Source organism: Patagioenas fasciata, chromosome 15 (assembly GCF_037038585.1).
Source record: "Patagioenas fasciata isolate bPatFas1 chromosome 15, bPatFas1.hap1, whole genome shotgun sequence".
Lineage (NCBI taxonomy): Eukaryota > Metazoa > Chordata > Aves > Columbiformes > Columbidae > Patagioenas > Patagioenas fasciata.
In genome coordinates this window covers 14,932,950-14,952,929 of record NC_092534.1, presented here as the reverse complement: position 1 = coordinate 14,952,929, position 19,980 = coordinate 14,932,950, and the positions used below count along the sequence as shown (strand labels likewise).

General features: G+C 41.5%; 1 protein-coding gene across 1 annotated transcript in view; it reads right to left on the bottom strand.

The window, feature by feature from the left end:
- Nucleotides 1–4,105: 4,105 nt before the first annotated feature.
- Nucleotides 4,106–19,980, bottom strand: part of GNA12 (G protein subunit alpha 12) — a 42,027-nt gene continuing 26,152 nt past the window's right edge. Inside the window, exons 3-4 of the mRNA XM_065850294.2 lie at nucleotides 12,327–12,377; nucleotides 4,106–11,347 (exon numbers count right to left, since the gene is read on the bottom strand). Coding sequence (XP_065706366.1) covers nucleotides 10,778–11,347; nucleotides 12,327–12,377 — 621 coding nt within the window. The 3' untranslated portion in view covers nucleotides 4,106–10,777. The remainder of the gene's footprint in view (nucleotides 11,348–12,326; nucleotides 12,378–19,980) is intronic.

Here is a 19,980-nt window from a genome sequence, read left to right as displayed (position 1 = left end):
GCCGCCCTCTCCTGGCAACCCCAAAGGCCATGGGCTTCTCATCCAAGACATTCTTCCCAGCAGCAGCAACTTTCCACACAAATCCTGCTTGAATTACAAATCCATGTGCTGCCCCATACTCAGTTGTTGCCTTAACAGATTTACTATTTTAAGCAAGAGATTACTTCTTGTTCAGCCTTGTTTGCGCTTACTTGATCCTGTACTAAATCATTAAGCTGAACTTCTGAAAGTTTCCAGAAATAGGCTATGAACTCAGGACGACAATATTGCCTAAAGAGGCAGCTTTCTATCATAGCAAAGTCCAAAGACAACTCAGAAAAGGGGTGGCACAGAAAATCTGAACTGCTGGCAGAAGCCACAGGTGGGAAACTCCCTACATGACACTTGGCCTATAGGCTCATGTTAACTCTTGGGAAAGCATTAAGCTCTGCTCGAGGGTTGTTGCTTACCGCTAACAGATATTTTTAACACCATCATTGACAAAAGTCACCATTTACCAGCTCAGTTTGTGCAGAATCGCTCCAGGTAAAAAATAAGTGAGCAACTCAGAGCTTTGTCTGCTTGCACGGGCAGCACAGCAGGGTCCACGGGCAGGATCCAACTTTGCAGCAAGACACAGAAAGTGGCCGAATACACTTTTGTCCTTAGGCAGCTGGAGGAGAGGTCCGTGCAATGTTACACTGCAGGTTTTTGTTCATGCAAAGACATTCTTGTGGAAGTGGCTGCTGCACATCAAAGGTTTCCAGTGCTGCTGCTGTACGTTACAGCACATTTTGTTCCTAGGGCCTGGAAGGAGTACTTTGCGCTTACACCACACACTCTACACCAGTGTGAGCAAGGACTGGAGGCAGCCTGGGTCAAAGAAGAATAAAATGATGGGCCCAGGTTATACAGAAAACCAAGGTTATAGCCAGGACTACACCACAAAGGTGCAATTCCTATTCTCTGCACGTACCAGAGCTGTAGAGGGGCAGAAAACAGCCAATGGGTGAATTAGAAGTAAAATAAATCGTAGGTAACCCCCTAAATAAGATTTCCTGAATTTGAAGCAGCAGTCGTACTATCAAAGCAGGTTTCCACGGAGACACTTCTGCTTGCAAGGGTGTGGGAACAGCAGCATAACTTGAAGCTAATAATCTGCTGAGTAAGCTGTGGAACAGAAATACAGATGGGATGCTTAGGAGTCATTTTCAGAAGGTCAAGCTGCGGATCAACCACCAGCAAGAAGTAGTAGGATACTCTACATATAAATGCACACCCAGAGGTTACTTGCAGCTCAGCAGCCAGGATGAGAGTTGGTTCCAAATGGTCCAGGGGCAGAGCTTCACTGAGTAGCAGCCAGCAGACAGGAAAACCTTGGTATTCACGGTGCAGCACTTCAGAGACAGCCTGGTGAGCCTTCATGGGATGGGAGGCAGAGGAAGGAACCGAGCACCCAGATGGGAGAGGAGGCAGGTCCCAGCAGGCAGCACTCTCTTCTAACCTAAATCACTCTATGATTCTGTATAACATTCCTTACAGCAATGGTACGACATGGATTCACGTTAGAGAGTCACCTGGCTCCGAACATCTCCCAAACCACACCGTGCTGCGGCTCCCTACAGCATCCTCCGCCATCACAGAGTAAATCCAGTTGTACCCATTCTGCCCCAAGCTCAAAGCTACTTGCTTTGAAGCAACTTCTAAAGCCTATAATCCTAAACAGAGCAGAAATGAGTCTTTTAATAGCTTTACGAGCTCATAAAGACAAGTATCTTCTCCCAAGAATAAACAGGCTGAACATTCCACTCCTACTCTTAAAAGAAGACTTTGCTGTAATTGAAAGGTCTGAGGATGCAATGCAACTGTCCGTGGAAAAGAAGAAGTCCCCAGACACTTTGGTGGCTGTGGGTGAAATTGCCTACAGCAGCTTGCGAAGGCAGAGAGGAGAAATCAGCGTCTTCCACGGACATTTCACTCGTAGCATCTGGCACTTTCTGCTGTAACAGTGGATGTGACCACCTCCCTCCCCAGAGATGGTACTTTTAACTGAAGTCTATTACTACTGGGCAAAAACCGAGGTTTTAAAGGAAAGCTACATTTTGTAAAGATCCCTGAACACTTTTCCTAATAACTCTTCGTCCCTTAACACTGTGCAGCTTCCCAAGATGCTGGTCAGTCTTGGGGAGCATGGCGAGAAAGTTGGTCATTTTTGTTAGTAACTGAATCAACTTCCTCCCAGGTCCATGCAGGATAATGAGATATCAGAGCTGGGAACCACAGGGATTCCATTTCCCTTAATGAATACTTAAATATTACTATAACCACCCCAAACTTTACACCTTGTACACGTAATCAAGCTATAAAACCCTGCCTACTTGGCATTTTAGAGAAGCCTCTCCCTGGGGAATAGCCACATTTTTTTATTTTGTCTTTGGAGCATTGGATTATTGCAATTGCTGGAGAGACACTCCAGGCCATGCTGACCCGGGGAAGAGAATTCCAAGTTTACGTATTCAATTTAGGCTCCGCGGGCTATCAGCATTTATTGGCACCAAAGAGACAAACTTACCTACAGAACCGACTGCACCAGCCTCTTTCCTTGTGGCAGAGCAGCTGTGGAGCTGAATTATGGAAGGGACATCTCTGCTGTATGAAGTGGGATAGTTTGAGGTGCAGAAATATTGGCAGGTATGGAAAAATGGTGTCACTAACACCCCAATTCAAGCCTCCCATCATGTGTTCCAAATAGAAGTTTAAATCCCACTGAAATCGGTGCTTTTTAGGCACCTGCTCACAACTTCTAACTGGGGAAGGATGAGCCCAGGTAGGCATTTAAGTGACAATGTGTTTCTTCTCTTGGTTAAAGCTTTGGAGACTGAGCAGTTCAGACATCAGAGAAGCGCCATCAAAAACCAGCCAAAGCCCAGCCAGCTTTGGAGCAGACAAAAGTGACAACCACCCCGTTCCCTGTTAAGTGTCTCAAAATCCTGGCACGGCCGCTGTCACAGCAGCCGGTGGCCCAGCCGATATTGCCAGAAAATGCCTTTTCTTGCTCCAGTGAGAAACCTGTTAAACTACTTCTACATGCTATCTTGTAGGGCTGCAATACACAGCAATATTTTGGCTCAGAAAAAAGGGTAATTTGGTTTCACAGAGCTCACCTGGAGCTGCTGCTGTTGCCGAGGGCTTTTCAGACGAGAAAGTATGTGATCACACCTGGAAACCTGCTATTAGCACATATTGAGTTTGCAATGCATCTGCCCTCATTTTCAGAGATGCTGAGCACTGTCAATCCACATTGTTACCCAACAGTGTGCGGCACCTCCAGGGGAAAAGAAGTCAACTATTCCCAAAAACTTAACGCAGCCAAGGACCTCACATTTTCAGTGACGAGTAAAAAGGACAAACAACACGGCACAAAGTGTTTCAAATGTGTACCTGCCAGTGTAATTGATGAGGCATCAACAGCTCACGCAAGAAACAACCACAACTTGCCACAAAAATCTGCCAGATGCGACCTTTCCAAGTGCAAGTGAGGAAAGGTTAACAACATTCCTGAGAACTGGAGCTCAGGTTCTGGCAGAATTGATGCCAGGCTTAATTATCTTCTTTTGCTGAGCCTAAAATACGTATTTAGGAAAAATCACTTCCCAGAAAGGGTTGTGGGGCATTGGAACAGGCTGGCCAGGGCAGTGGTGGAGTCACCACCCCTGGAGGGGTTGGACAGATGGAGATGGGGACATGGGGAAGTGCCAGGGGTGGGTTAATGGTTGGACTCAATCTTGAGGGTCTTTTACAACTGAAATGATTCTACAAGCACCGATTTCCCATCAGTTCTAAAGCCCAAGTCAGCAACCGAAATGCTACAGATGAACCAGGTGGAAGTTTTAGAGGCGAACGTTTCACCCACCTTCACTTCCCGGGCACAGCAAGAATGATTCAGACCAGAACTGGAGAGGTGGGAGATACGTAAAGATTAAAGAATACGATTTCATTGCATGCCAGCTGTAGTTTCATGCAGTTAATGCTGTAATTTCTTCAAAAAGCAGCTCTCTTGCAGAAATGTTTTGAATAAAGCAAAGAATGTAGCTCTAAACTTTGTCAAAAGATAAAACCCATAAAGAACAGTATAACAAGTCAAGTTTTAATAGACTTATAAAATTCATATATACAAAACAGTAAACTAAGTCACCAAAGCTATAAAATACACTTTTTACACATCACAATATAATTTTATCTAGTACACAGTTTTCATAAATTGAAACTATTACAGCGAGTAGCTGCTTCTATCGTGGATGCTGTTTTGGTGCTAGAAAGACACTTACGTGAGCAGTCTGGAACTGTGCTTTTACTTTATGCATTTTTCACCTTCTTTAAGTTTGTCACTGTTTTTAAAGTACTTTTCCTGTGAATTGTTAGAAAATTAAGGCTAAACTCAGGCCTTTCTTGCCCAATGCAGTGAACTGGTTTAAAAAAAAGAATGTTATTGCATAGTATGTGTGTTACAATGCATAGGCACCAGAGAGCAAGTAAATTGCAGAATAAAAGATAACATTAATTGGCTTCCTAGCTACATGATTGTGTCAACGAGATAGCTTTGTGTTTTTCAGTTTGCTTCCATACATATTGATTCCATAAACAAGACAACTCATCACAAGAGCAATAAATACTAGCCATTTTGTTACATGGAGTCTCCAGAAATACTGTTTGACATGTACCAACAATTCAAGCTCATTACACATTCCAGATAACGAAACTTGTTCACTGGAAAAACGCTCATTATCCTACAGACAGTCAATGGCTTCAATGCTAACAGGAGCTGGAGCACATTTTCAAACCTCAGTCCATCAACCATGCTTCCCAAGTCTCGTGAGCTACCAAAAGATCCTTTCTCTTCCACATCCCCTTCTCCCTGCTGTCTTCTCTCGGCTTTTGTGCCTGACCACCTGCACACAAGCTCAGCACAAGAGATAGACAGGAATACTAGCAGAGGAGTGCTACTCAAAATCTGTTGCTTCCCTCATAAGATGCTCTTTCTTGGGTCCTACTTATCCAAAAATTTTGCTCTCCATCAGTACCAGGTTTGATTGAGATAACGGAAACAGCCTGAGCTGGCCATTCCCCCGAAATACTCATGCTCTGATATCTAAGTTTAAGCAGCTGTTTGAAAGCAACAAGATGCACTGTCTGGTCAGATCTGCATTCCGCGTTCTAGTAGGAATTGAGTTTAGCACCCAGGTACGAACAGATGAAGAGAGATGTACAACAGAAGGCTGTGCGGCTGTCGCAGGGCCAGGGCTGCTGGTAATTCACAGCCACCAGCGCTCCGGGGTCACCCAAAGCTTTTGGGGTCAATGCAGATGGGATTTCACCTCAATACAGTCTTCAAGCATCATCTGCTTTTGGGATCTCTTTAGAAAATAGCTCCCCTCTCTCGCTCCCTCCAACATACTTTGGCTTCTTTATTTTTACCAGCACACCCACCTCGGAAGTCAGTGCTGCTCTTTTGTTCTCTCCAACTGCGAATATTTTCACATTGGACAGAAGATATGACCTTTGGACATAAATCAAGAGCTAGGCTGCGATGCATTTCATCATGCCAGGCAGAGAATCACCAGCACTGACAATCCAGTACCTCCATACTCCCCACCCAATAAGAAAACAAGCATATCAACACACAGACAAACTTCAACACCGCTTTCCAAATGCCATTAGCAAGATAAAAACGTCAAGAATAGAGCTAAACTGTCCAACCACCAAGACAAGCAAAGAGACAGCATCACCTGGTTAGCAGAGCGGCAGTTTCAGTTCCAAATATCCTGGCTTTACTCATTTCCATCTACGTAAAAAAAGATTAGTGTTAAAGCAAAGAAGTGCCCACTTCACAGCACAAAGCAGAGCTCACCCCAGCTCATTACAAGCCAGGTAATATTAAAAAGCACTGGGTCTTGTATTGTCCTGCCCATCACTTCCTCACCAGGCTGGACAGCCCTCAGCTACAGGTGTGTGAGTCAGTATTAACTCAGGCCAAGTCTGGCCCAGACCATGCCAGTCTCCTGGCCCATAACGGATGCTCTTCAGAAATGTGTGAAAAACTCATTTACAAAAGTAGGTGCAGATGTTTTACAGGTGCTGCTGAAACACCCTGCCCACCACTTCATGTTAAGGAATTAATAAAGAGTGCATTGAGGTAAAGAGTTGGCTGTGTTATATTAAAACCCCTGACTACACCATGCCTTTTTATACTAGGAAAATGATACAGAAAAGGGGCTACTAGTAAACTTACAGGAAATGAGTACAGTTCTCATCATGAGATGAGTGTTTGGCTTACACGACAAGCTGCAGTGCACGGAGGTGTTATTGCATGTCGGGTTTGTGTCTCCAGCTGGCATACATCAAACTGTCCATCAACCCCATAAGTACTCCTGGAAACGTGACGACACAAGCAAAGCTAAGTCAGGTGTCAATACTCACTACTTGAAAATCAGAGGGGCTTTTTACAGAAATGTTGTAGTTCCATGCAGCCTTTTTTTTGTTTAATTCCAGGAGAACTAAAGAGGTACATACATAGAAAAAAACCTCCAGAACACGAAGTTAATATCCACAAAAACAGTCATCTAAAGGCAAAGGGCTTGTTTCTGAAAATGTTACTCTGTGGAAGGTAGTAAGTTGTTGCTAAAGAAAGCTGCTGGTTTCTGCAGTGGTTCCATGTCTGTTTTAATTTCTTTAGTTCTAGAACTCTTTGCAGATTACAGTACCCAGGACTGGTGAACACCCAGAGGGGATGGGGGGACGACACACAGACAGGATGGGACACGCGTTGTAAATGCCCTGTTTTTCATACCAAGAACTACTTTAGCTCTCCTAGTGGAATTAGTTTTTCATCTGCAGTGCCACATACAGATGAGTCCTCCCTACTCCTTTTCACCACAGTTCTTTTCCCGTTATTTTCTCTACTCTGCTTGGCTGAGGTTCAGGCTCTAGTTGGCTCAGAAAGCCTGGGAAGGGTCATCTTCAGGAGCATGATCACTTGTAACACGTTCTAGGCTTCACACAGCAGTATTTTAAAAAACTGAATATACTATCAAGTTAATAAGTCAGTCTATGCTGCCATATTAAATAAGATCAATCCTTTGCATCAAACTGGAAGCACCTTTGAGTTCTAAAGGTGAGTAGCTAGTAATTTCCATTCCATAATTGTTATTAATTCATTTATAACATTAAGGACTATATAATTCCTTCAAAGTGACAAGTGCCTATTAAATACGTCACTTACAGAAAACTATTCTTCCTTTTTAATTCCAATTCACCGTGTCACCTCGTCCTGCCATCTATGAATTGTTCAGAGCTGACAGCACTGCAATCTGAAGGAATGGCACTGACTGACGCGCTGTATTAGCTCAAAGCCCGTTTTGAGGACAACAAATACAAAGTAGTGCTCGATAAATTACTCCCCTTTAGTTAGCTTTTCTACTTAAACCTCAAGACTACGTAAATCTCTCCTGCGAGCACTTCCTCTCTTTGTCCTTGTCAGAGCCAACCCGTTTGCAACACCCTGGCACTGCTCACTGACCTGTGGGTGTTTGAGGGGGGACAGCAAAAGGCTGCCTTTTCTTTTTTTAAAGAAGTAGTTGTTCAAGGTCTCCGTGTGATTATCATCCTGCCTGTGACCCATTTCCTGACGAGCCAGATGAACAATAAGCCTATAAAGTTAACAAAAAAAGATGTTCTCTCCAGCTGTGTTTACCTGCAAAGTTCTACAGGATGTCACTTAAAGTTTTTTATTTGTTTCTTGTGAAAGGACCATGCAACTGACCAAGCCTGTTCTGAGATGTTTGTACAACCTAAGCTACCTAAATTTCTGCTTTAGTAATTAACTGATTTACCATAATGTGATTTTTGGGCTTTATTATACTACAGCTTACCTCGAAAAAAATCTGACCCCCAAAAAAACCTCAGTCGTGGCAAGAAGTGGAGTGTATTTTGCAGAGAAAGAAATATACCTGCCACTTGAAGGTCCTTTTCCCTCCTGGGCCAGATCCTTTGCAAACATGAGAAGTGCTTGACTTTTGCAATAAGCTTCCTGATCCGGGTCCCTGGTGCAAACCATCACTATCAAAGCTGAACACAACACAGAGCCCAGCTACTGATTCTCATCCGCAGCCTCCAGCACCGTGTTAAGGCCCCTTTTTTCAACAGAAAGATGAAAGGCAGTAACAGGCCTGAGGTGATCAAACTGGTTCCCTAGAACTCTGATTTAGTGTGCAAAATGTCGTATCATACAAAAAAATTACACTGAGCTCTCAAGCTTGCTAGTGAGATATCTCATGCTGTTTCTCTTCCAGGTGCAGATTAATTTACTTAAAAATATATGTTGCATTAATAGCTCTGTTCAGAGTTCTAAATCCATAAGGTGACTAAGGGTACAAAACCATAGATGAGGATGAAGAGAAAACCGGAACAGGAAATTCCATGCTACGCCTTCCAGGTAAAACTACAGTAGATTCAGACACAGAACTGAGGTAATTCTTGAGAAACAAAATACAGTTGAAAGGGAATGCTTCACTCATTGGAGAAAACAAGCATAAATAATAACCCATCCAGAAAATGTAGTGAAAGAGTAAAGCTCACCGCAAACTAGGCAATAAAGTCAAGTCAACCTAGAAGTCAGGTCAGCCCACAACTGTCTCCTCTTCCCCAGTGTCTTGTGTCAAGTGGAAAACACTACCAAGAACTCCAAGAATAACTGAAAGCTTTGAAAAGTCTTAATCTGTGGCAAAACAAATGGGCCAGCTCAGAGAAACGACCCTTATACGATGAGTAAACTTGCTTGCGTCACTCTGTGTTGAAACATTTCCCCTTTCAAATGTAATAATCTTAAGAGGTTTTTTTTCCCCCCTATCTGAACATTAGAGTCACATAACATTTTTCCCCTTCAAGGTTAAAAATGAATAAATATTTAAAAGACACAGTTGGTCCTGGCAAAAATAAGACTTGTTACAAGGAAGCTAATTCCTGTTTAAGTTTGCTCGAATTTAAGTTAGATGTTCCCATCTGCAACTTGTCGTTTGCGTCTTACCTCGATATTGTACGCGTGACATAGCACTGAAATAGCCACATCTTTTCCACTCTGAAGCCTGCGCAAAGAAAGCCAAGAGACTGCTACGTTAGGAAACTACACAAAAATACCGATATGAACATCTGCAAGCTTCACAGGGGAAGAAAGATCCCAGATTTTATCCAAATTAACATGAAAGGACATCGGAACGGGACTTTTTTTGACCACATTTCCCATGGGATTGCCAGCTGAAGTAAAACATTGCTTGTTTTGACATGCCATTGCAGGCTCAAAAGGGATGAGAACTCCAGGGAATCTGCTGAGTTTTTACGGGTACAAAGAGCCCTTTAGGTTTTATTCTTGGATAAAAACTATGACAAAAATTGCACAGTAAACTATGTTCGAAAATTACCTAAAGGATAGCACTACAATGTTGATATAAAAGGCAGATCTTCAGTTTGTCTGTGTACCCCACTGCAGTAGAAAAGATCCGATATGTCTGTACACAAAAAAGGCACCTGATAGTTAGTTACACAGATTGAGAGAGCTAGGAAATTAGCAGTTCATATCAACATTATTCATAGCCTCTTGCAATTTTTCACACAAAACATTGCCCAAAGTGGGCAACTCCCAACTTGACTGTACTCAGAATTATCACATGTGCATTACTATAGGCTAAAGATCCCATTAAGACACAGATTAAAGGCTAATTTTACAGCAAGGTCTTGCTGTGCAAATCTATCAGTGCAGCTGTAAAACTGGGATCTCTAGGGTGTTCAGTCTTCCTATACGGTCAGCTCTCGGGAACTAATCAAGCAGCTGCTGTACTACCAAAACGTTTGCTTAAGAGTTTAACCAGCTTTCAAACTTTTGGAAGATGGATAAAGCCCTCTCACGTGAGATACTGAACCTTCACAACTACTGCCAGCTGCAGGTGTGAGAACAGCGCTGAATTTCCATGAAGTACCTCTCACTCGAGCACCCGCGGTGCAGATCTACGGCCAGGTGCTCTAGCACAGGCTGCTTCGCCGAGGAAATCAGCTTCCCCAGGATGTAACATCCCTTCCACATAGTGCAAAATAAACCCTTCTCCGTATCAGCGAGGCCTCAGCTTCCCAGCCAATTTACTCCTTATACAGTTCTAGACTTTTGCCTCAGGAGACTCATGCAAAACCTTCAGACAAGAGCTGTGCGTCCACCTTGGTCAGTGGATTCCAGACCCTGGGCAAAGCTGAACAGGCATACGAGATCTGGTTATATTCCTAAGGGTTAAGAACGGAACTTCCATTAACATTCTCCAACACGGCTACCATTCTCATTACATTTAGATTAGTTTGATCGATTCAGCACCTCCAAACTACAAAAAAGGCAGCTTGTATGACTAGTGTCTCTGAAAAATGAGCATATTCATTTAAAACATGTCTTCCATACATGGTTTGTCAGAGATTTCTCTTCTCTAAGAAGGCAGAAGGCGGTTGTGTTATTCAGCATTCCAAACTAGGTACAGAACCTACAACAGCCATGTTTCAGTAGTGTTTCTAGTCCAAATGATTCAGTAGCTAACATCAACATTTGACTCCTTCGGCCTATAGCTCCTGTTTGGACTGGCTAGTTTACAGCATTCCTGAGCCGAGCAATTAGCATGGGTCCCACACCACATGCAAGGGCCATAAAGAAAGGATAAAAACTTCGATCTAACCCTCTGGCAAATTTTAACAGAACACGGGCTGCTCTCCTTCACTGCAACATAATATCCTTCAGGTTCTCTTGAAGGATCGTGTCCTTCACGGCATGAAACACAAAGCGGATGTTTTCAGTGTCTATGGCGGTGGTGAAGTGATGGAAGAGCGGCTTGCTGCGGTTTCTCCTCTTTCTGTCAAAGCACTGCACCAGGTAACGCTGAACGTCTTCTAGCCTGTGAGGGTCACCTTTGAAGTCCGAGAAATACTTCTTAATGCTGACAGTCTTTACCTTCTCTACAAGAAGATCCATCTTGTTGAGGAATAGGATAATAGAAACGTTAAAGAAAAGCTTGTTATTTACTATTGTCTCAAAGATATTCATGGACTCCACAAGTCTATTTGTGCGCCTGTCTTCCATGAGAACCTGATCATATTCACTGGAGGAGACCATAAACAAAATTGAAGTTATTCCATCAAAGCACTGGAACCACTTTTGACGCTGAGATCTCTGTCCACCTACATCCACCATCTTGAAAGGTATTTTTTTAATGATGAAATCATGCTCTACTATCCCCTTGGTGGCTTTTCTAGCCAGCAAAATATCTTGTTTGCTGGGGAAATAATTCTGTAAAATAAAGGAGAAGAAGAGTCAAAAGAAGTCCTTTAAAATGCTGGCTAATGACAGAATATTGATGCAATGGGAATAACAAACACAAGAGTCACGATTTTTTAGTTATCGAGTGAAGAATGATACCGAACTTTAAAATAATGGACTGTTGACCATTTATTTCAACACACCGGTAAATAGCTACAGAAGATCCTGAGATACGAGAGAATAAAAATATAGAACCAATGCACTTGTTCACATTTCTATCCTCTCATTTTCAGGCTGAAGTCTATTTTATCATTATGGAATTCCTAGCCACAGTGTTAGTGCCATTTAGCTGTGTTCAGCAAAGCAGATCACCAAGCCGCCACTGAAAGGACTGTTTAAATCTAGTTTTTTCACAGTTCATTACTCTTACAAAGGACATCTTGCAAGCTTCAGTGGAAATAACTTCTTTCAGGTTCACAGTCCATGACCAGTGAGTACAGCAAGACGTTCTACCACAGGCTGCGGCCCAGCCCACTACTGTAGCAAAATTTGATAGTCGGAAGCTTATCACTGTTATTATTTAGGAAAATCATCTCCTTTCTTCTCCAAGTTTTTCAACAGATCTTGTTTTAATTGCTGATTTTGAATCCTACAAGTGCTAGCAATTTTTTATTTGGTAAGGTTTCATTCTGCTACCTCAAGTAGCCATCAGATCACCACGATAAGTGAGTGAGATCCACAGACTGAGTAGAAGAACTGCTGAAATAAAATACGGGCATAAAGACAACTTCCAGAAACAACACTTGTTGTCTGTCAAAAAAGATCAAGCAAATACTAAGCTTCAGTTTCATAAGGCTGGAGTTTACTGTTTCTAAAGAACTTTGTAGTTATTCAATGTATTATTGTGAAACAAACCAACCAACCCACCCAAAAGCATTAATCATAGCACATCCAGGCTCCTATTCTCTCTTTGAGCTCTTCTGGTTTACAAAGAGAAGGTATCTCTTACCAGTTGACCGATGCGATCCAGATTATCCAGGAAGTATTTCACTGATTCACCCTGTGGAAAAGGAAAGAAGAGATGGGAGCTCAGCTTGTTTCTAGGACAGCAAATCCAACCGAGCAATGGTGTTCTCGCTTCCCAGCAGGCACCGAGTTCTACCACAGCAATATCATGTATGGAAGCAATTCTCCAGCAATCACTTCTAGAATAATCAAGGTTGAGTAGAGATCTGAATAAATGGTCAAATCTACCTAGTAAAACTTTAAAATGAAAAGGAAGTGTTATTAAAATCAGTCCTTCGGCTTCAATGGGTGGGAGTAAAAGTGAAATGTGTTTATTGGAAACCAAAGTATTTTGTTTACAATCCGTAACAGTGAATAAAAGCATATCCTAGACTGTTTGGCATATCTTTAGAAAAGTGAAAGATTTAATCCACCCACAATTTGTAATACTTTAAGCTAAAAAAAAAGGAACATTCTGAAGAACTTGTACAAATAGTTTCCCTTTTAGGTTCAAGGATTTTAATAATGCATTTGCTGATCTTGAAGAAAATCCTCCAGCAGTTACACAGAGAAGAACAGCAGTTACACCGAGAAGAATATAAGCAATATTTACAAAGAAAATCTGTTGTTGTGTGAAAAGGGGTAATAGTTTTGTATTTTAACCAAGGTTGCCCATGTATCACACTCAAATCAAGTGCCAATTTGCATTAGTGCATAGAATAAGCCTCGGAAAGGCTTTTTATAAGTAACCAAATCGTTTCCATACAAATGCAGACCTGACTTCTGGATTGAAACTGTCTTTGGAAGAGCCTCATTCTCCTTCAAACGCTGCCCTTTCATTTCTGAAGATGGTCTGTTCAGCAAGAAAGCACTCTGCATTGTTTAGGACATGTGTCTTGCAGTTGTAGTCATGTCACACGAACGATAAAATGGAAAACTCTGCTGCCTTTTTAGGTAGCAAAACACATTATATCTATCTACCTACCTCTCACAGATCAGGGCCATTTCAGTAATGACCAAACTAACAACAGGTGCCCTCAACAAGTCAGTAATTTAGAATGAGAATCATTCTCAAAATATCACCTTGGATTCCAAATGCAATATGAATTCTTAAACCATACATTCTCCTCCATACGATAGGTTTGAGACAGCAGAATAAAACTATTCCCCTTTAGTACCACTGTAAACAGAAGCCAACACAACAGCTCATTTTGAAGAATCAGACTGGAGATGGGAGGATTCAGAGTACTGTACAAACACAGACTTTCAGCATAAGGTATAGACAAGAAGCAGCTGTAACTTATTTCTTAACTTTTAAAACTGGAAGTGTCTTTTTATAAAGGAGAGAGAACATGCATTTTTGCAAAAAGCTACCACGCATCATAACAGATTTACGGTGGTTTGCTGGCAAAAGAGGTGACTTTTTGGTTGGGGGGGGAAGTTTCCAAAGAACAATTGCTCTAAGAGCTTCCTTACAAACATGAATTTTCATAAGGTGAAAGTAATTTCCTGTATTTTTTGGCACTGTTGGACCAGAAGAGATATCACAGACCGCATGAATAAGAGAAAAGGCCTTCCTGTACAGCGTTAGTCATATTTAAGAGCTGGGAGAGCAGAAAAAGAAAAGGTCACTGAAGCTACAAAAGAAACCTCCTCTCTCCACTGTGCTTAGTTCTACACAACGCTTTTTGGTGTGCGACAAGGCTGCGAACGGGCCGGCTCCGATACGACTTGTTCCTATTTTCTATGGGTTTGTTGGAAGAGCCCTCGCTGATTCTGCGCCCTCCCACGCCGAGCAGGAAACAGCTGCCTGCACGTCAACCGCGGGGACACGCCGCGAGTTCACCTGATTTACGGCCTCCGCCTCCCCCATTTCCTGCCCCACACATCAATCCATTTTACAACTTGCACGTTTATAATAAGGTAACAAAATCATCTGATTAATGAAAAAAAATAACATGTTCATTTCTGCAGTGGTTTAGGGAAATTAGGCTTCACTAGTTTCTTACAGAGCTCTTCCTAAAATTGCAATTAAGCCAAATAATTCACCCTGGGAAATTTTAAACAGTAATTGCAAAACACTTGGATGGCTGGGTAACCAAGTGAGGTTCCTGGAACAGGTGTGAACACCATATGCATGGTCTGACATATCTGAAGATGTCTGAATATTCCAGCTCAGAATTCAAAGACACCCAGTACTTAAACCAAAATATCTGTTTCCAGTCAAAACAACAAATCCCTCACAAGCTCTGGAGGGTTTGAAGTTAAGAAAAAGCTCAAAACATTAAAACCTGAAGGGAAGAAAAAACAAAAAGTTAAACCACCACAACAACCTCCCCCCACACACTCTCAAACCCCACAACTTTAGAGATGATTAATTCCCTGATTAAGTCCTATGTTCTGGCCCATGGAATTGGGGATTCAGTGCCTGCCCCGCAGACTCGGGCAGTGACCTTGTTCTGCAGCTCAGGCTGATTCATGGAAAAGTTGGTTCCTTCTGGGAAGCGTGTGGGTATTTCAGTTCATCCAGCACAGAACAACTGCAGAGAACCCCAACCCACTGGATGAATAACTTGTCGTGTATTTAAATCAGGAAAATATGGAAACTCCAGGTGTTAGGACTGTTTCGTATTAGTGTTTTTCATCAGAATAATTGTTTTAACTGAACATTCATTTAGCTTTTCATTTTTTCCTTGTCATCCAGGGAAAACAGGTAGCAATACTACTTAGATCTAGAAGTCAAATTTATTTAGCTTTATATCAAGCTGCTCTTTTGTTTTTTATATCAAGATGCAATTTTGCATTCCATTGGTATATTATTATTTATGCAAAGCTATTTCATGCTTTGGGTATTATACACACACACAAACATGTGTGTATGTATATATACGTACATACACAACACGTCACATACACACATGGTTTATGAATTGTTCATCAGGTTCAGCAGGTTTTCCAATCAAGACAAATTCAGTATCTAATGTTGAACTATTATTTTCTCTGACCATAAACAAGCTGGTTTAGCTTTTTCAATGCAAATCCTTAGGGTTTCTCCAAAGTCAAATACATTCAAAAGCTTCAAACACTCTCCTTTTCCAGTTATTTCTCCTTCACTACCCTGACTTTCTATAGCAGTGGCAGCAAATATTTGCAATTGATTCAACAGAAAGTAAAAATATTTTTATGCAGATTGACTTCAATTGTACTACTTTAATGGTTCTAGTGAAAAAAAATAGCTTTTTTGAACATTGCAATCTATTTTGAACTATGCTTGCAAGCAGCAAAATAGAAATGGAAGCCATCAAAGCTATTTAAACTAATTACACTGTACTTAAATACTTAAATATAATCACATCATGGTGCGTTGACTCAAACGAACAAAAAAGGACCAGGTCAAAAGTGTTGACATTTTACAGGTTGGTGTGTCAAGAAAAACTGTGGCAGCTCAGGACACTTTCCCAGATCAACCACATTCATAGAACATTGCTGAGTTGTTATTTTCAGATTTAAAAAAGACCCCAATCTTCTTGTATTTCCCTGTTAATACACTATTTTGTTTTAAAAGATATTCTAACAATATGCATAAATAAGCTTCCTGAAATCTGAAAGACATGATTTCATCTCAGCCAGCACAGTACTCGGATACAAAGCACCATTCTGTCACAGTCACCCCAAAGTGTGGCAGCGAGGCCCATCTGTACTGACATTTCTCCGTTTTATTTTCAATGGATAGTCTACTGGCATGTTTCACATTGCAAAGGTTATAGCAACAAAGCCCAAGATGACCATCATCTATTTTGCTGTTGGTACAAACCAGCTAGCTATTTTATTTTTCCTCTAATTGATAATAAATTCAAATGTCAAAATGCTGTCTTCCATCCATGCCCTGTGTTCTCAGTGACAGTGGTGGCAGAGAGAAGAACATCCTCCGAGTTATTAATTTTATGGAATTCAGTTACCCCTTTTTAACACATGAGAGCATGGTATAGACCATAAGTCTTCCTTAACATCTTGCTCACTGCAGAAGAGTTACCACAAAGGCTTGGATGATTCAATTCTCACTGCTAATCTCTTCTCCCTCTGCAATACACATCCTCTGAGTAACAGTTTTGCCAACTGGGACCAAGTGAAGGAATAAGAGCTGCTGTTCCCATTGTTCAGCGGGATGAGTCACTGCACATCTGGGAACCAAGAAACACAAACACGAGGGCCGAAAACGAGCCCACAAGTTCCACAAGGCAGCATCACTATTGGATTATTTTTCTAAAAATTGCTATTATTTTTTTTTTAAACTGCCCTATCTGCAGTACAAAGTTTGGTGGAGTCAGAGAAAATAGTACAATTTGCTTAAAAACCGACTGGTGGAAGATAAAGGCAGGAGCAGTAAAATGTAAATATATATTCTTTCTTCCTGAAATAGTGCTCTAAAGCTCTTTCATATCCTACATTATTTTGAACACAGCATTCTCAAGGGGCAAACCCCACAAAATTAAGAAGAGATATTTATTCCATACTATTCTACGTATTTTGTGCTCTATGAATGTTATCTTAACGTTAGCACCAAAATAGTTACCATGAAAATAACTAGCTGAATTTAATATCTCTGTCCCTTCAGCCTCAGTTCATAGCACATAAATCACCCTAAAGAAATATTATAACTAATCTGGCATCACTTCCTTTGCCAGTGATAGCCTCATTGCAAAAAGCAAGCAGAAAACACTTGGGCAGAGTTCCCAAGCAGTATTTATTTCATGAAAATAAATGCACAACAGATCATATGTAGATTGCTTTAAAATAACCAGGGAACTAAGCAATAAGAAGAAATGTTCCACAAGGCTAGAATTTATCAACTTGTTGCTTTAATCCTCAGCCAGTTATTCAAAGTGATAGTTGGTTAGATCATAAATGATAATGAAACAGCCTATTGTTCAGTTCCCTAAAATACAGGCTTATTTCAAACTTTTCCTCCTGAAAAGCAGTTCCTCTGAATTCTGCTCTGAACTAAGAGACTTGAAAGGGGACCCTCTGTTTCAAATTGGCTTTTTTTCCTTTCCTTGTCCCAAGGCCCTTTTGACATAATATTAATTTAGCCCTTCCGGATCATTCTGTCTCTAGCTGCTAAATTTAGAGTGGCCAATTTAAGGTAGACCTGTCAGTCTTGGTTTGTTTCAGATGACGAATTAAATCACACAGGAAGGAAACATTAGACTTCAAGGAAGCATATAATACAGATCTAACAAGATTCCCACAAATACGGCAGAACACACAGAGAAACGGGTACTGTAAGTGCACAGACTGCAGCTGAATCTGCAAGGTGAAAGCAACAGTGACTGGAACGAAAAGAACAGTGGTGTTTGTATCCCATTCTCCATCCAGGAGTTGTAAAACATTCAGCTGTAGCACTGAAAAACACAGGAGACACCAGAAACAAGTTTAGGAATCTCACAGCCTTTAACCTCCAACATCCCAAATACATGAATGGGATGGACTTAAAGCATTGACACACAATTTCATCCAAAGTTCACCTTTATATAAGGTACTATTCCATTAAGGCTGTTAAAGACACATACTGACACAATGCAATACTAGTGCTAACTTATAAGAGCATAAAATAACCAGGAGACTAACATTAGAAACTGTTGAGGACATTAGGTCAGCCACGTTTTTGGGTTCTAATCTCAGTACCCAAAACCTCACCAGCAAAGAGACACAGAAAACACTTGTGAGACCTACAGGACACAAGGAGCAGGTTAAAACATCCTGCCACCATAATCGATGTAACCTTGGGAAGTGAAACAGCAGTCCTTTACAAACCCCCATGATGCAGGGTTAAACTATAAACTATGCAACCATGAACAAACAACCCTTCTCACTGAACCTGTAGGCTCTTCCAACAGGTTACATCTAAATTTGCATTTCTATTCAGCCTCACCGGTAACAACACATTAACCACAGCCAAAGTGTGTTCTCTTCCCTGTGACAGCTGATGAATTCAGTATTATTTTCCAAGGAGATAAGCAAGTCTGTGCTTGTTAAGAATTCACTCAGAAGGATGCTGAAGTAACCTAAATTGCCCTGAAATCTTCATGCCCATTCTACACCATAATTCTGCTCTACAGATATTCTACAACCCGTCTGGGTGCTGAAATATATTGAAACAAGACGATCATTAATTTTTTTCACTGAATTGCCAGTTCCAAGGCAGAGACTGACCACTACTTCTTATTTAAGCCACACAGAATTCTAACTATTGAACCTCTCTGTTATTTAACTTCCTCCTTAACAACAGACTGAGCTACTGGCTCCCATCCAGCGGCTCCAGCGCTTATCCAAGTTGCTGCTATCTGCGCCCTACAAACACACCGACTACAAAACAGTACCGTTTGGTTCCAAGCTGCTTCTAAAAGCCACCTCTTCTTTCTACTGCCTGCTCATAAAGTGTAGATATCAGATGTTAAAGTTCGAAAAGATTTTAAAAATTACTTACTTGTCAGCTCACTACAAACAGGCAACGCAAAAATGTGTTTGTTCAAGTCAGGATGACTTTCTATAAGCTCACCTTGCTTTGATACAAGACACACTGGTCAAACTGTATGCTTTATAGCTCATGGATTAAAAAATAGGTGTTATTTCTTTTTTTTTTTTCCCAAAAAGCTGTGCTAATTTGAGCTCCGACATCAGCGATAAGAACTGCAGATCCCTGTGACCCAGTGAAATTCTAAACCTACAGCTAAGAAACTCTCTCAATAGGAGCAGAGTTCTTGTGGCAAAGGGCAACTCCTACACGTGTTGGCTTTTCCCAGCAATGAAATACAGCAAGTCCTTCTCAAAGTGTTGCAAGGGAAAGAAGTCACATTTTCCCCTGAAATTCTAGGTGTTTCTACATCAACAGGATGTAGATGACCTAAATTACTCTTGATACTATGTTAACAATTCCGTCCATTTGTCTCAAATATTTTCCTGTAACAGACGAAGGCAGGCTCATCCTACACTATACGCTTCAAGACACATAAACGCAAACCCCTATTGTTTTGATTTTACTCCTACTTACTGTCTCTTCATTGCTGCCGTTCCTGCTTCACAGATTTGCAATGACTGGCAGAAAAGCAGGTGCAAACAGCAGAGAAAACAGAAAAATGGCCACCCACAAAACACAAAGAGGCAATAACTTAACATTTTTGTATTGCACTGTGCCTTTTTTTTAATTCTAGAGAAATCCTTGACCAGTCCTGCAGGTTAGTTACAGCAATTTAGCATTCCCTAGCCTTCAGTGACTAGTAGCTAGCAAGATTCAAGGAGCAGATCTAAGGACATGTACATCCAATTAATGTGGAAGAAACAGTTATGTTTAAACAATACAAGTTTGATCGCCGTATCCAACATCAGCGGTGTGCCCAGCTCGCACACTCATCCTGGCACGGGTGGAGGACAGATCCAGTCAAAAGCATCCCATGAAAGGATTCCTTCCTGTTTCCCTGCCAACTGTCTGAGCGCCGGCATTGTCTGAAATCGCTGCCAGAAGCCTTTCATCTCCACCACCGGAGGTTCTCCGTGTAGCCGAACTAACGCACGCCAGCTCGACTTCTCATTCCAAGCACAGCCGGGTAAAACGCACGAGGTGGCTGCTGAAAGGAGCAATCTTGCCACAGTTAAAGTCC